This window comes from Staurois parvus, unplaced genomic scaffold (assembly GCF_062004578.1).
Source record: "Staurois parvus isolate SC_StPar_1 unplaced genomic scaffold, SC_StPar_1.0 ptg000151l, whole genome shotgun sequence".
NCBI lineage: Eukaryota > Metazoa > Chordata > Amphibia > Anura > Ranidae > Staurois > Staurois parvus.
The window spans coordinates 11,140,474-11,157,197 of NW_028317947.1; the positions used below are offsets into that span (position 1 = coordinate 11,140,474).

The 16,724-nt window shown below is 40.6% G+C and overlaps 1 protein-coding gene across 1 annotated transcript; it reads right to left on the reverse strand.

Annotated features, from left to right (window-relative positions):
• Nucleotides 1-1,050: 1,050 nt before the first annotated feature.
• LOC149464462 (keratin, type I cytoskeletal 19-like) lies at nt 1,051-15,052 on the reverse strand. Its single transcript, XM_089674726.1, has 8 exons — nt 14,433-15,052; nt 14,166-14,248; nt 10,324-10,480; nt 9,666-9,827; nt 9,433-9,558; nt 5,435-5,655; nt 1,982-2,037; nt 1,051-1,616 (listed from the first exon to the last, which is right to left on the reverse strand). Exons 1-8 carry the CDS (start codon nt 15,009-15,011, stop codon nt 1,558-1,560), a joined length of 1,443 nt encoding a protein of 480 aa, XP_089530852.1. The 5' UTR covers nt 15,012-15,052; the 3' UTR covers nt 1,051-1,557.
• Between the last annotated feature and the right edge of the window lie 1,672 nt (nt 15,053-16,724).

Sequence of the window (16,724 nt, forward strand, 5' to 3'; positions counted from 1 at the left end):
TTACCACGCAACACACACTGCAGTGTGACCAGATCTGGCTAAATATGGAGCAGTTGGTCACCCTTGCGTACATGCTCCCAGCTGGCACCTATAAACATTAAGCAAAGGGAGTATCAGCGAGAGCGCTACTTCTGGAAATAGCCGCTGGAACACCAAAGGTAACCAAAAAACAACCTTCAAATATGAATATTAAAACAGCGCTAAAAACAATAAACATAATAAAGTGTAAAGTGATCATTAATATTTATATCATAGCCATCTGAATAGCTAAAAAAAATAATATATATCAAAAAATATTGTGTAAGGTATATCACCATAAGGTGATAATGAACGGTGATAAATTGTCCAAAAGAAGACATGAGGATCCTTTCAAGATCACAATCAACGTGTATGGGTAACTGATCCAAGGGTGCCAGATGAAGTGACTTAATAGGAAAAATGCACACTCACCAGAAGTGCGCTATAAACACACGTTTGAGATATTATCCTGTCTCATCAGGTATGCTCAAGACATCTGCTCCCGGGTTCGGCCAGGTTCCAATACACCTTAGGATCCTTAGGCAGGTGTCGCAGTGTCTCGTCACTTCTGCGTAAGGTTCTCTGGGGCCCCTTAGTATGTATCACCGCGTTGGGTCATCACTAAAATGGGTTAGGTCTAGTCACTCTGTTCTCTCCTCCTATCAGTATGTGTCTTGTTAGTAAATACACAACTGACTGGCTCCTTGTGCTGCTTCTTCCTCTCCCGGTGTGAGCTCTGCTTCCTCTCCCGGTCCGTCCCAGCTGATGAGAGAGGATAATATCTCAAATGTGTGTTTATAGCACACTTCTGGTGAGTGCGCATTTTGCCTATTAAGTCACTTCATCTGGCACCCTTGGATCAGTTACCCATACACGTTGATTGTGATCTTGAAAGGATCCTCACGAGTTCTTTTGGACAATTTATCACCATTCATTATCACCTGGTGGTGATATACCTTACACAATATTTTTTGATATATATTATTTCTTTTAGCTATTCAGATGGCTATGATATAAATATTGATGGTCATTTTGCACTTTATTAGGTTTTGTGTTTTTAGCTCTGCGTTTTCTTTTAAAATACCTAAAAACATTGTATGCGTCTACAGAAAGAGATAAGCCACTCCAATGACCCTCCTTCCAGAAGTTCAGGGAAGGGGCACTCTGAGACTTGAAACCAACTATGGTGTACAGATTGCTTGGTGTGTGTCTGTACACACATACCAAGTGAATTATATACTTGGCAATGGTATAATAGGTTGTCGAAGCATTAACTTAAACATTTTATAAAATACTATATATTACTACTAAGATTATATGCATTTACTTTCTACTTAGAATATATATTTTTTTGTCATTTAAAGTGCACTTATGGCATATGCTAATACTTCTTTTTATGTTGTATATATAAAATGAATTTTAGAACTGAATTAGCCATTTAAGGCAAATCAAAGTACACATCTGGTTGATATTTGTTATGCATGTTTCTTTTTCCTTCTTTTTTTTTGTGACCACATAACCAATTCCAAGTGTTCTTCTTTAGCTGCTCGTCTCACAAGCATGATTTTCTTCTGGGGGAGACTCTGTCGGGTTGGAGCCTAAAATATGAAAACAAATGTCATTAATGCACTATGGAGTTGATTTAAAAGGCTTAAATACATTGTGGCTCATTAACACTTTAAATGTAATAGCTATATTTACTGCAGCATGGGAAATTAAACCTTTACCTGAATTTTAACCTGCTGGGAATTGACATACTTATAATCCTTACCATAAAAAAAAAATTAAAACAGACCCTGCATAAAAATGGGACTTCCCTTTAATGACAACCCCCAATGTACCAAATGAAGAAGTGCATTCATTATAGCAAATAAAGTGATATCATTTTGTATATTGAGCCTGGATTGATAATAAAGGATGCTCCATCCCTTTACACAGATTGATACAGGCATTCAAAACTTACCTTCTGTAGCAGTGACTGTATTTACACTTGATGTCGTTGGCTCTGCTTCTTTAACACTGAAAAAAAGAAAATTAATTATTTTGAAAAAAATGACATACTTGTTCTATGATCCTTTCCATGAAGACCTGTTACTGATATCCTAAAAATCTATAAACCGTAACAAAGTCTAGAGCACCATTGCTGTTGAAAAACAACCTGTATTTTTGTGAGGGCTGCTGAAAATGTTCCGTAAATCTGGTGAAATCTGGTACTGTACTGCAGGTTGTAAAGTAGAACTAGAGTAGACAGAATCTGTAGCAGCATGCCAACCAATCCACTTCTATCATTTATTTTCAAGGATTAAACGAACAAGCTGAAGATAAAAGCTGATTGGTTGCCATGTGCATCTGCTCCAAATTTTGTCTGCTCTGGTTTTGATACATTCCCCTCCTTGGATTTATAGTATCTTTTAGAGAAGTCTAAGTCAGCCAAGGACTTGAAAGGGGGAGCCGCAGTATTCTGTAAGGAACTTAAGGGGCGTATTTACCACAAGGCATTTTCCTAGGGCGGCATTTTTCATTGGGGTGGCACCCCCCCAGGAAAAAGGGACACACGCAGCATGGGGACAAGGTGGGATGCAACAGAGAGGCTTTGGGCTGCTTGACTGTGTATGCAGAGCCCCATTGTCATTCCCCGAGGGGGGTGGTGGCAGGTGTATGGGAGGCTATGGTAGTGTAAGGCTCCCCGGCCAGGGGGGGGGGTGTAAGTGGAAGGCTCTTTCAGCAAGTGGGAGGGCTCTTTTGGCGGGTGTTAGTGGAAGGCTCTCCCGGCCGGGGTGAGGAGTTGGTGTTGGTCGGTGTCAGGCTCTCTCAGTTGGGGAATTATCTGTAGATGGATGACAGCTGATTTTTGTGTTGCCTTGGGCAGCACAACACTTAAATATGAACAGGAGCCAGGCGCTGTGTAGTTTTGTGATAAAAGTAATACACCTTATATGGAGGTGTGCCTTTAATAATTCATATGGTAAAAAATAGATAACCAGCCCGTGGCTTTAAGAAGCCAGGTTCCAAGATGGGCGGCTCGTCCGCTCAGAGGGAAGTAGTGGAGTAGAATGCCTGTCAGTGCAGGGACCACGTGTATCCGACGTCCCGGATGACGTCACCACGATGTGGAGAGACGGAGGGGAGGAACTCTTGCTGGAGCCGCAGCTTTAGAAGGAAGAGGCCGGTTGATAAAGCGCATGCGCGCGCGAAACATGTTATCCCGGCAACCGGCCTCTTCCTTCTAAAGCTGCGGCTCCAGCAAGAGTTCCTCCCCTCCGTCTCTCCACATCGTGGTGACGTCATCCGGGACGCTGGGACGTCGGATACACGTGGTCCCTGCACTGACAGGCATTCTACTCCACTACTTCCCTCTGAGCGGACGGGCCGTCCATCTTGGAACCTGGCTTCTTGAAGAGACAGGCTGGTTATCTATTTTTTACCATATGAATTATTAAAGGCACACCTTCATTTAAGGTGTATTACTTTTATCACAAAACTACACAGCGCTTGGCTCCTGTTCATACTTTCCACAAACCGATGTGCTTTTACCATGGCAGCAGTGAGTTTTTTCCCCACCAATTACAGTTGACATATACCATTCACTTATTTCCTTTGGGACACATCCAGACCGTTACAACACCTAAATACACCACTGTGCAGAACATAAGGGCATTCTTCAAACTAGGAATTCTTATTTTCTTGGAAAACACCTTTAGCTATCTTCCGTATTAAGTAAATGAAAATCAGGGCTGGGGTAATGAAATCTTGTGTTAAAGATAAATAGCACTGGCAAATTTCTTCTGTTCTCAGGTTGGCATTACCTCTGTGTGGATGATGACCCCTGATGTAAGTGGAGTTCATTAAACTTCTCCCCAAAGTCAGCAATGATGCTCAGAGAAACTTTATTTGCATAAGAAAAAACATTCTTTCTGCATGACTATAGTAATAGAATTTTCTGGGTTGTAAACCATAAAGAGTAATGCAGGCCATACACGGTTCGAATGCAAACGATTTTTCATCTGAAAATCAAAAACGTTGTTCGTTCGGTAATCCGATGGTACCATTAATGATTTCGAAAATGGGCCGACTAAGTCATAAAGTTCACCCCATATAACAGGCAAAACTTTTGTTCCTTCCAGGCAGGGGCGGACTGACAACTCATGGGGCCTCCGGACAATAGGGTATCATGGGGCCCCTGTGTCCTTGCCCAAACTCAAAAAAGCCTATGAAAAAGATACCAGGGGCATCTTATGGGGCCCCCTACTGACCCCGGGCCCTCGGGCAGTGCCCGAGTTTCCAAATGGTCAGTCCGCCCCTGCTTCCAGGTCATGCGCATATTCTTTTTGGAAAAACGATCATATGATTTGATCATCATTGAGTCGAAAATCGGTCGTTTTTCACAAATTTTCCAACATGCCCAATCGACGTAAAAGGGGAGGAAGCACGAAAATCAGCCGGTGCCATTGACCCACTAACAGAGCGAAAATTGGCCGATTATTCTTAGGTCCGATTTTCAGATGAAAAATCAGTCGATTTTTGACCCATGTATGGCTGGCCTTAGTCCAAACAAAACTAATATTTCAGTTTTTGGAAGATCTTAGATAGGTAAACCACCTGACAAGCCCTTATTTCTCTAGAGCAGAGTTTCTCAACTAGGGTTCCTCCAGAGGTCACTAGAGGTTCCATGAGGAATGAGCAATTACTGCCTCTCAGGCAAATTCCCATTAACACCATTGATCTTTTTATCTATTTGTAAAGAGGTATTTTATTTCCCAATGACCACAAGTTTAAGGAGCATTCTTCCCACAGTCCATCACACTAAAGTATCATGAGTTGTAGCTATAGTAATTTTTAGCAAGGCTCCCTGAAACCAGAAATTTATTCCAAAAGTTCCTCTGCTTTGAAAAGATTGAGAAAGACTACTCTAGAGACTCTACTGGTGAGAGCTCTGTGCTTGAGTTCAGGTGTCTGCACGCATGTTGTGGCCATTATTATGGGATCAGACTTTCTTTTTTTATATTGCACTGTAACAGGTGCTGGAATACATAAAAGTAGGTGGTGTCACTCCCAGGGGCGGACTGACCATTTGGAAACTAGGGCATTGCCCGAGGGCTCGGGGTCAGTAGGGGGCCCCATGAGATGCCCCTGGTACCTTTTTCATAGGCTTTTTTAAGTTTGGGCAAGGACACAGGGGCCCCATGATCCCCTATTGCCCAGGGGCCCCATGAGTTGTCAGTCCACCCCTGGTCACTCCTATGTTCCAGGTGAACAGAAACAGTCAGAAATTATGGCTGGGAGACCTTGTTAATAGAGAGCCTGAGTCAAGACAGACATGGTTCAGCCCACCAATATCTACCAAATAAACTATCATTTTGGGTTGGATGAATCCATTCATCAATTTCAGGTGTGCACACTGCTATGCAGTACTTACTGACAGTCCTGTCGCTCAAGCAAATGTTTATATGTAGCGATTTCCTGCTCGAGAAGATTTTTCTGATCCATAAGATTTTTATACTCTGTGTTTTGTCTCTCTAGGTCACATCTGATGCGGGCTATCTCTGACTCCACATTGTTAATCATCGTCTGGAGCTGGTTAAGTTCTGAACTGTAGTTGGCTTCTGTTTCTGTCAGTGTATCTTGAAGAGCTGAATTCTGTAAAGAGAGATCAAATTAAAAGATCAGTTTGTATGGCATTCAAAGCACTGTAGCCTCACAAATTGTGTTTGTAGAATTAGTATGTAGTTTGGGTGAAGGTATGCTTAATAGGTATGGTTTTGTATCACCATTCTGTAGACTTTATATATAAGTTAAATTGGACTTGAACTTTGAAAAATGTGCAAAAGCAATGTAGGCAAGAACTAAAGGTCCAGTCACCCATATTGCTTGTAGGCTCCTTGCGGCTGTTCTTTCCCCCATTACTGACTTACAATGAAGGCACTGCTCTGTGTTTCTTTTATGGGGACAGCTATCTTAGTAGAACCAGGGCTTTGCTTCGTCATGTTAGAGCTGCCCACCTGGTGATCTGATAACTGGTGGAGGAATATCTGAATGGCAGCAGGAGAGGTTCTCAAAGACCAAATTTACAGAATGAATAAAGCAGTGGCAGAGAGATGCATGTAGTGCTCTGATTTGTTTCCAGAAAGTAGCACATTCATGACATCTCACTCCAAATTGTATTATTATTATTAATATTATACAGTATTTATATAGCGCCAACAGTTCGCTCAGCTAAGTATCTTAGATCCCACGCTGCAGATATATAACTGTGGGGATATTGGCACAGGAGTTCCTAGGTACCCTCACATATCAGAAACTGAATTGCTATTTTTCATGAGGAAGGCAAGACAAAATGTTCATTTTCAGTATTTTACTAAATAACAACATTCCAAGATGTTCCATCGAACAATAGCAAATCTTCAGGGCAGCACAGTGGCTTATTGGTTAGCACTTCCGCCTGGCAGTACTAGGGTTGTTGGTTCAAATCCCAACCACGGCACCACCTGCTTAGAGTTTGCATGTTCTCCCTGTGTCAAGGTCCTACCTTTTCCCAAAGGTTATGCTGCTCCATGTGCTGGCATCCATCTTGGGTTTCTGCAAAGCATGGTGGGAGCCTTTTATGCTTTCAGGCCTCTGCGGTCCATCCCCCAGAGGGATGTGGTTGAGCACATTTAAGCCTGTTGTCTGCACTTGCTCTTTGCATTCGTGTCCTGTTTGATAGTGTTGTTGCAAGCCCTGGAAACTGACTTGGCTTTGTCTAAGACTATTCTCAGCCTGATCCCTTTATTTGACCTCCCGTTGCTGAACCCGGCTTGTGACCCGTGTATTCTTGTCTACCGTTCTGTATTGTCTGTACCGCTGTTATCGACCCGGCCTGTCCGACTACGTTATCGTTCTTATCTGGTTCCTACCAGCTATACGCCATTGGCGGTGGCCATTACCGCAGCTGGGGTTTCTCGGGGGCCGCGACCTGGTTCCTGGCTGCGTCAAGTCCATCCCCACCATCAGGGGCCCTGGTGAAGGGCAGCCTGGGGCTTAGACTCCGCGCCCTGAGGGACTCCGGTCTGTGGGTGGTGGTTGTCGTCAGTCGGTGCATGACCCTGCCATTAGGCCTGCATGTCCATTCCACAGCTCCTGCCCTGACATTCTGCGTGGGTTTCCTCCCACACTCCAAAGACATGCAGGTAGGTTAACTGGATCCTGTCTAAATTGTCCCTAGTATATGTGTGAATGTGAGTTAGGGACCTTAGATTGTACACCCCTTGAGGGTTAGGGACTGATGTGAATGTAGAATATATATATGTAAAGCACTATGTAAATTGACGGCGCTATATAAGTATAATAAATCTTCATGTTTAGGGCATATTAAGAATTTACAACTATTTCCTCTTATGCTGGCCAAAGACATCAAAGATCAATATTATATACATGCACTATCTGATTACCAATATGAAACCTCAAGATGGATGAGAGGCTGCATATATGTGTACCCCAAAAACCAGGCACAGTTACCATCAACTAACGGAAAGCTCCCGATCTCTACTTGCGATCAGGAGCTTTCCGATCATGTGACCGCTGTAACAGCCAGTCACGGCAGTCACATGATCACAAACCCAGCCCCACCTCCAGGCATCTATACCCCTTATAGGGCCGGTAGGCATCGGTGTCAAGGGGTTAATTGAAGTGGTAGAGGGAAGCACAACAAGACAGTCATGGCTCCACTTTATCCTTGGGTAAATAATAATGATCAACAGAAAATAAATGATATAGCTGTTTTCCCTGAAATAAATCACCCAGGTTGTCTAATGCAGCCCGATGGCACCTCTCGAAAGAGCGTTGGACAATTGTTTCACCTCAGTAGTTGCCCTTTCCCATAACTCCTAACTGTCCCTCATTTAGAGGGACTTTCTCTCTTTTAAGACCAAATCCCTCTGCCCTTTCTGCAGGCTCGGTTGTCCCTATTTTTGGTCTGATATGTTCACCACTTTACAAATTTAAATATTGTACTACCGAAAGTGTTATGCTGCACTAAACTTTTTATCCAACCTCTATATCACTGCATATATTATTTTGAAAAGCCAATATAAAGGGAAAAAAAGAGGTAAAAAAAGCACTTGTGGGGTGTAGCCATTCATTTTGTGCATATTAAATCTTTGTGGTCAGTGTAACCAGGGCCATGGTAGGGATGTGTTTTGCCTACATACTGTGTCTAAAAGGTGCCCCTCTTTATCGTTTCAGAAAGTCGGGAGGAATGCTATCCCAGTGGGGCCAAAAGCACTTTTTAAATCAAAGTTCTCCCATCCTAGGCTAATGTGTTAGGAGGATTACTCCAGTTTAGGAGAGGATAGAACTCGTTTTTTGTTTTGTTTTTTTCTTGATTGCTTAAAGTTGAGCTGTGAAAGAATGCAAAATACCACCTTCTTGCAACCATAAGATGGTTGAACTGGATGGTCTTTTTTCAACCAGACTATGTAACTATAAAAAAAAAAAATCCCTAAAACAAACTAAAAAAAATTATGCTTCTTTCATTAAAGAAAACGGCAAACTTTTTTAAAATCAGATTTGGATAGATTATATTCCTTGTGATTTTATTCAGGATTGTGTCACATTAAAATTATTTTCCTTCCCCTCCTATGCAGGAGATGCATAAGAACACAAGCAAAAGAGGAAATTATGTCACAGAAAATCCTCTCTTAGATAGTTGTCACCAGACCAGGTGGCCCCATCGGAAGAGCAGATAAATACAAGAATACTACACATTTCCTTTGTGCAAAAGTACTGTATTGTACTTACAGCACTTGGTGGAGCTGAGCATATTGTTCTGGGTTATTGGCGTTCTTGGGCTTTTTAAGCGGCTTCATACTGTAAATATGTTGTCATCAGGGGCGGACTGACCATTTGGAAACTCGGGCACTGCCCGAGGGCCCGGGGTCAGTAGTGGGCCCCATGAGATGCCCCTGGTTCATAGGCTTTTTTGAGTTTGGGCAAGGACACAGGGGCACCATGATCCCCTATTGCCCGGGGCCCCATGAGTTGTCAGTCCGCCCCTGGTTGTCAGTTGCTCCTATTATAAAGCCAGATATAATTAAGAATGCCTTATCCTTTATCACAAAAGAGCACTTGCAAACATAGTAAAAGGAAAACACAGAAAAAACAGGAGATTGGAAAAAACAAAAGTTAAGTAACATCTGTAAACAGCTAAACAAGTGGACAATAGAAAAACAGAGGCTGGAGAAAGCTGCCGAGAGCAAAAAGGAAATACAAATACTGATAAAAATCAAAGAAATATATAAAAAAATAAAAAGAAGGCAGGAAAAAGTCAAAGAGGTGAGGGGTTCCCATGTAACATCAATTGTTACATGAAAAGAAAAATCTGTGCAAATTCAAAGTAACTGAAAGATACACAATAAAGTATCAAGTTGCAACACGTACCATGTTCAGCTGACTCTGCAAATCAATTTCAAGGTTCTGTACATTGCGCTTTAAGTCAATAATCTCAATCTGCACTGATTGAAGGCTTTCTGATCCTGACTGGACCTGGCAACTTAGTTCTTCAGTCTAAAAAAATTATAAAATACATAAGACCATCAGAGCATTCAATTTTGGAAATGCCTTAATATATATTTTTATTATGAAGCTTCATAAAAATGAAAATGTTTGGTTACCCTCGCAAGAAACATGGCTTCAACATCTCTAAGGTTCCTGTCCATTAGGTTTTCGTACTCTTCTCGAATATCAGACAAAACACTGTTCAGATCTATAGATGGAGCAGCATCTAATTCTACACTGACTCTGGCACCCAGTTGACCACGGAGAGAGTTTACCTCCTGTAAATGATTACATGAAAAATGTTATTAGCACCCAAAAGAATGATTCCATAAACACATCACTACAATGAATGTGCATCTTCAGCTTCACAAGTATTTTTTTTTTCTTGGGGGGTTCAAACTGGGCATAATTGTTCCAAGATATATATTTTATGAGTCATCTGGTAATGTATTTGGTTTTAATTAGAGTCGTATATACTTGCAATGGTTTTATTTGTTTATGCTAGCATTTAATACCTCAACTTCAAGGCAAGGGACATATACTGTATATTGAATGGACTTCAGATTTAAGCTATATAGAAAATAACTCTGATTTACATACAGTAGCTGCCTAAAAAAAGAATGTCCAATATTTTCAAAAACAATTTCAGTAAGTAGTGTCTAACAGCAGGTGACACCTACTGATCCACTGATATGAACCATCTGAGCACTGAATGTTGCTTGGTTTTCAGCAGTTGAGAAGAAATCTAAAAACTGGGCAATTTGTGCATATTACCTCCTCGTGGTTCTTCTTCATTTCTCTGAGTTCTACTTGGAATTCTTGAACCTTCATTCCCAGTTCTGGGTTTTCTTTATTTAGACTCTCCAAGACTCTTTGAAGTCCTTGTACATCAGCTGCTACATTGTTCCGTAGTCTGAGTTCAATTTCATATCTATAGCATACAAATGAATAGCTGTTATATCAAATGCAGAAGAGGCAATGACCAGAATCAAGGGAAGAAGATGTGTGATTTTTGTATTTTTGACTACCCTCTAAATTCTTAAAAAGTTTGAAAAACTGCTTCTAGGTAGGTCTACAATCTTATCCATCCCCCTAAAATAGGTTCATTATCCTAATATTTGTTTAGTTTTTAATGTAGTCAATTTACTAGCTAATAATTCATATTGTGTTGCGCTCCCAGTGAGATTATCTATTTTATTAATAATTCTGTTTACCCATGGTAAACATGTATATAATCAGGTGATGTGCAAAAAAAATATATATACAAAATTAAAATATATATATTGTGAAAAATATATATATTATCCGCTGATATAAAAAATATATAAATGTGAAAATAATATCCCCAGAAAAATAAGTGATATAATAATGTGTACTAAAACATAAATATAAATAAATCAATATCAATATACATCATGATTGGTGAATAATCAAAAAATACAAATGACTTGAAATATATATATATTTGTACTGCAAATTAATTTGTGATATTAATGTCCTTTAAATTCGGTGACTTTGTGCCTGATTAAATCCTGACTTAGTGACTCATTGTGAATCCGTGACTCTCCTTGAATCCTTAATTAGTGAAGATGTATGCTCACCTCCTTATTAGCCTGCAATTAGGCTATACACACTTGTGGTTCACCTCCTATGGAACCTGCTTAGATGGAATTCCTCCTTCACAGATTGTAAAAACGTGGATATCCGTTATCCTCAATTCGCTCATATGCGTTTCTCCATATGTGGGGACAAATTGCCAAACATAGTGTTTTATCCTTATAAAAAGGTTTCCGCTTTATTGCTTTCCAAAAAAGGTACACTCACATAGATAGTATGCGGTATAGGATAAATTGCTCAGCTCAAGTAATCCGCCAGCCGTTTAGTCATGCACCCGCCGTCTGTCAAACAATCCGGCTTTCTCCGAGTGACATTGCAGCCCCACCCCTACGCGTTACGCCACTGGTCACGTGGCTTCATCAGGGGGTTGTGATCATCACAACCCCCTGATGAAGCCACGTGACCAGTGGCGTAACGCGTAGGGGTGGGGCTGCAATGTCACTCGGAGAAAGCCGGATTGTTTGACAGACGGCGGGTGCATGACTAAACGGCTGGCGGATTACTTGAGCTGAGCAATTTATCCTATACCGCATACTATCTATGTGAGTGTACCTTTTTTGGAAAGCAATAAAGCGGAAACCTTTTTATAAGGATAAAACACTATGTTTGGCAATTTGTCCCCACATATGGAGAAACGCATATGAGCGAATTGAGGATAACAGATATCCACGTTTTTACAATCTGTGAAGGAGGAATTCCATCTAAGCAGGTTCCATAGGAGGTGAACCACAAGTGTGTATAGCCTAATTGCAGGCTAATAAGGAGGTGAGCATACATCTTCACTAATTAAGGATTCAAGGAGAGTCACGGATTCACAATGAGTCACTAAGTCAGGATTTAATCAGGCACAAAGTCACCGAATTTAAAGGACATTAATATCACAAATTAATTTGCAGTACAAATATATATATATTTCAAGTCATTTGTATTTTTTGATTATTCACCAATCATGATGTATATTGATATTGATTTATTTATATTTATGTTTTAGTACACATTATTATATCACTTATTTTTCTGGGGATATTATTTTCACATTTATATATTTTTTATATCAGCGGATAATATATATATTTTTCACAATATATATATTTTAATTTTGTATATATATTTTTTTTGCACATCACCTGATTATATACATGTTTACCATGGGTAAACAGAATTATTAATAAAATAGATAATCTCACTGGGAGCGCAACACAATATGAATTATTAACTTTGTGGACACAGAGGTAGTTATGTGTTGAGTGTTTGCGATCCTATTCACTTTTGGGACAGTGTGTGTCCAATTTTTTTGATGATTTTGGGGGGTTGATATTGGGTGGATATAAATTGGCTCGCAAGTCATACAGATATCTGCCAATTTACTAGCTGGTTGAAACAATGAGGAGCTTCATATCTTTTCTAGCAACCTTAGAGTAGTGTTAAACCTTCAGCATTTTTAGTTTAACACATTGAACACAATATAATAAACATTTCCTATTAAACTATTTGTTAAAATTCTTACCCCAGCATTTGCAGTTTACAACTTTCAATGCTGCTACTGCTGGCCCCTGCTCTCTCAGTGCTGTTTCCCTGAACTTCTGGTCTTTTGCAGCATAAATCAGTCTGTTAGCTTGGAGTAAGGCAGGGGAAGAAGGAGATGGGGATTGCCTTGACATCCTAGGCTATGGGGCTGAGTGCTTCTGTTGATGCACAGAATGGAGGGAGACACAGCTCTAGACCCTGCATCTAAAGGTGTCTCCATAGGATACTGCAAAAGAAAGGAGCCACCCTGAAACAAGAAACCTGGGGCACTGGTCATGACACTAGCTGCAACTGGAACATAGGCACGGATTAAAAGTTGAAGAAGCTTCATACTCAGTGGGTTATTAAATCAACCACTGAAAGTGCTTAAAAATTAAGGTTTAATATTGCTGTAGTATATCATAACCCAAAGCATGAAAAATGACAAGCCTCCATCAAGCTTTTTAACTACAGGGGTATTTTCTCAAAATAGCCATTTACGCCAACCGAGTCTTTCTCAACAAGGGTTCTGTGGAACATTAGGGTTTGTCCGCAGATTGGTAGGGATTTCTTGAGCAGTGCAGGACTGATCTATTCTAAAAGTGCTTGCATAGTTCTTGTACCAACATTTTTTTTTGAGTGCAGCCACCCTTTATATCCATCAGCTTAGTATCTATTGACACCAATGATTTTTGTTGCTGTTGTTAAGCAGCATTCTTCCCCCTGGCCAACAATTGGAGGGGCAACTTTTTACCCCAGCCCAGGGGCGGACTGACAACTCATGGGGCCTCTGGGCAATAGGGGATCATGGGGCCCCTGTGTCCTTCCCCAAACTCAAAAAAGCCTATGAAAAAGGTACCAGGGGCATCTCATGGGGCCCCCTACTGACCCCGGGCCCTCGGGCAGTGCCCGAGTTTCCAAATGGTCAGTCCACCCCTGCCCCAACCACTAATATAAGAGGGCATTCTTTTCCCCGAACACCAGAGACCCTTCTCCCACTGATCATCATTGTATAGTAAGAGGGCCCTCTTCCTCTGACCACCAGAGTAAGGGTATCTTTTCTACAATAAAATTAATAAAGGGAGAAATGTTAAAGGGTATTTCTCAGCTGAAAAGTGTAAAGAATATACTATTATTTGTGTTGCCTGCATTACTTTTCTGGCTATTATTATAATCATTTGTTTCATTACATTATTATTATTGAAAATAGTTTAGTCATATAGAGCAGAATGGTGTTAAAAAATTAGATAATAATTATACGGTATGCCACATTTTAATTATTTATGTTACTATATCTACAATGTACTGTATAATATACTATAAGTATCCTCGTAATATTATTAGTTTTTATGAGGGCTTCCACAATGGTAGAAAGCTACACTAGCTGCACAAAAATTCTCACTGCTCACAATATATTGCCACAATACCTAATCATCTGAATCCCCCTTTCCTGTTTTTTTTTTATTTTGTTCCAACGGATATCATATGCTTACTTGTTGCTAAAGTCATCAATTGCCCATTTGGTGTTGTCAATTTGCAGATCAATGCTGGACTTCTCAACAGTAGCTGAAAAGATCTGTATTAAAACAGGAAAGATCATGTTGGGTTTGCTAACAATTGGCAATTAATGTTGCTTTTAAAAGAGTGCATAACTGTCACATATTTTGCATGTCAACAAGTATCAAAAAGTATTGCATAAAAATAAATCTCATGTCAAGATATGGTAAATTAAAAGTTTACATAAATTGTAATTTTGTTACCTGTTCCTGGAGCTCACCAATTGTTTTGAGAAACTGGCTAGAGTCAGGCAAAGCACTGGGGGTATTGTTCTCGTACCACGCAGATATTTTCTTCTCCAATTGCTTATTTTCCTGCTCCAAAGTACGAACCTTCTCTAGATAAGATGCGAGGCGCTCATTCAGATGCTGCATGGTTTCCCTTTCATTAATTTTGAACAGGCTATTACCTTTTGAACTTCCATAATCCCCTGAGTGGGCTCCACTACTTTGCATATTATAAGAATGTCCACATGAATGGGCGATTTCTTTGTATCGTAGATTTCCATGGGTACTAGAAACCCTGTGGTGGTCAGAAGTTTCACCATGATAGGAATTGCAGGACCCTCCATGTGTTGGACTATTTACTCTATTATGATGAGATTTCTTAGACTGTCCATAGAGGTTTTTGTAGGTTCCGCCTGCAGAAAGACCATTGTCCTCATAGCTGGTTTTGTGAGTGGATGGTCCACAGTGGTTATTTTTGAATCCCCCACCATTCTCGGGGAAGTAAAAGCTTCCATATTTGAACTTAGGAGACGTTGACGAAGAATAGTTCATCATATTGTATCTTATGGCTTTAGCAAGGATAGGATGAAAAGAAAGTGTTACAGCTGTATGACTGTGAAACAAATGTACCTAGTTTACAGAATCCTTTTTATATTAAGTAAAAGGGTGTTGTGGATTCTGAGCAATGTTTATAGGTTTTTTTTTTACAAGCATCTGATTCCTTTGTCTCTTGTTGTACATTTAATATAGAATGTTGTTTGAACTTCAGGTGATTTGTCATGTAGTCTGAAACATAAACTTATTGGAAGGATTAAAGGTTATTATATTTTTATTGAACTCCTTGTTTACAGGTTTAAGGCATGTGACAGCAATGATGAATAGTACATGCTGTAAAATAATGTCTAGAGTTCCCTAGTCATTTGGACTGGTCATCTCAGTCTGGCATTTTGTGTAATGTTTCCAGTAGGATTCTTTCTACAGGAGAATGGGGGACAGGCTGTGACATTTAAGTATTTACTACTTAAAAAGCTGTAAATAAGCATTAGAACAAACTCTCATTGACATCTGTAGCTGATAAAAAAAACTCTGGAGAATTGAATCCTCAAAATTCACAAGGGATCCAGTGAAGTCACTCAAGTCGGGTTATTACAATATGCTCTCCCCTCTTTCTGTGCACATTCATTGCGTTTACAGCATATTAGAGGATACAAAACTGAATGCTAGTAGAAGGGAATGAAAGTGAAATTCAATAATAAATTACTCCATGGTGCCCACAGCTAGAGAGCTCAGTAAGGATTTTTTTAAAGCTCAGTTCCAGGATGAAAAAAAACCACTTGCAGTGGGGCCCTTGATATTGCAAGGTTTAAATGCTCATTAACTCTATGGGGTAGAGGAAGAATCTGTATTACTTACTTTCACAGGAACTGCTCCCAGGGTAATGATTACACTTTTGAAGCTGAGGAACTCTTTAAGAGGTTTAGAGAGAGAGGTTACCCTCAAAGAACCCTTTGGGGTGCTAGGAAGAAAGCTTCTGCACGTGGATGGGAGGCACTTTTGAGTGCTAGAGGTGACGCTCAGACTTTGCAGCTGCCACCAGATAGAATTTACACCCAATACAGGTTTCAGTGGGAGGAGGTGCGAGACATTCTGACAAGGCACTGGCATATTCTCACCCGGTCATCGCAACTAGTGGCCATTGTGGGCCCTAGACCACTATTGGTAGCGAAACAGGCCAGAACTGCTCCGGTCAGAATTCGTACAGACATTCCCCAGGATTTGATTTACTGACCTTCTCCAGTTCAAAGGAGTTTTCCCCTATGGACATTGACAAATTTGCAGATTTGTTGAGAAAACCGATGTGTTCACTGATGCAGATCACTAGAATGTCTATCATATTAGACAATTAATTAATTGTACTACAGGCACAGGTTCGTTATGTAATAGAATCAGGGGCGGACTGACAACTCATGGGGCCCCGGGCAAGAGGGGATCATGGGCCCCTGTGTCCTTGCCCAAACTCAAAAAAGCCTATGAAAAAGGTACCAGGGGCATCTCATGGGGCCCCCTACTGACCCCAGGCCCTTGGGCAGTGCCCGAGTTTCCAAATGGTCAGTCCGCCCCTGAATAGAATGCCTATGTAAAATATTTTATGTGGGTAAAATGGAGTTTACCTTCATGTCCACATCGGTGAACACAGCGGTAACATTAATCATGAGGACAACAGTCCACTAGCACAGCACTTTGCTGCCCTACATGATTGGAGACTGG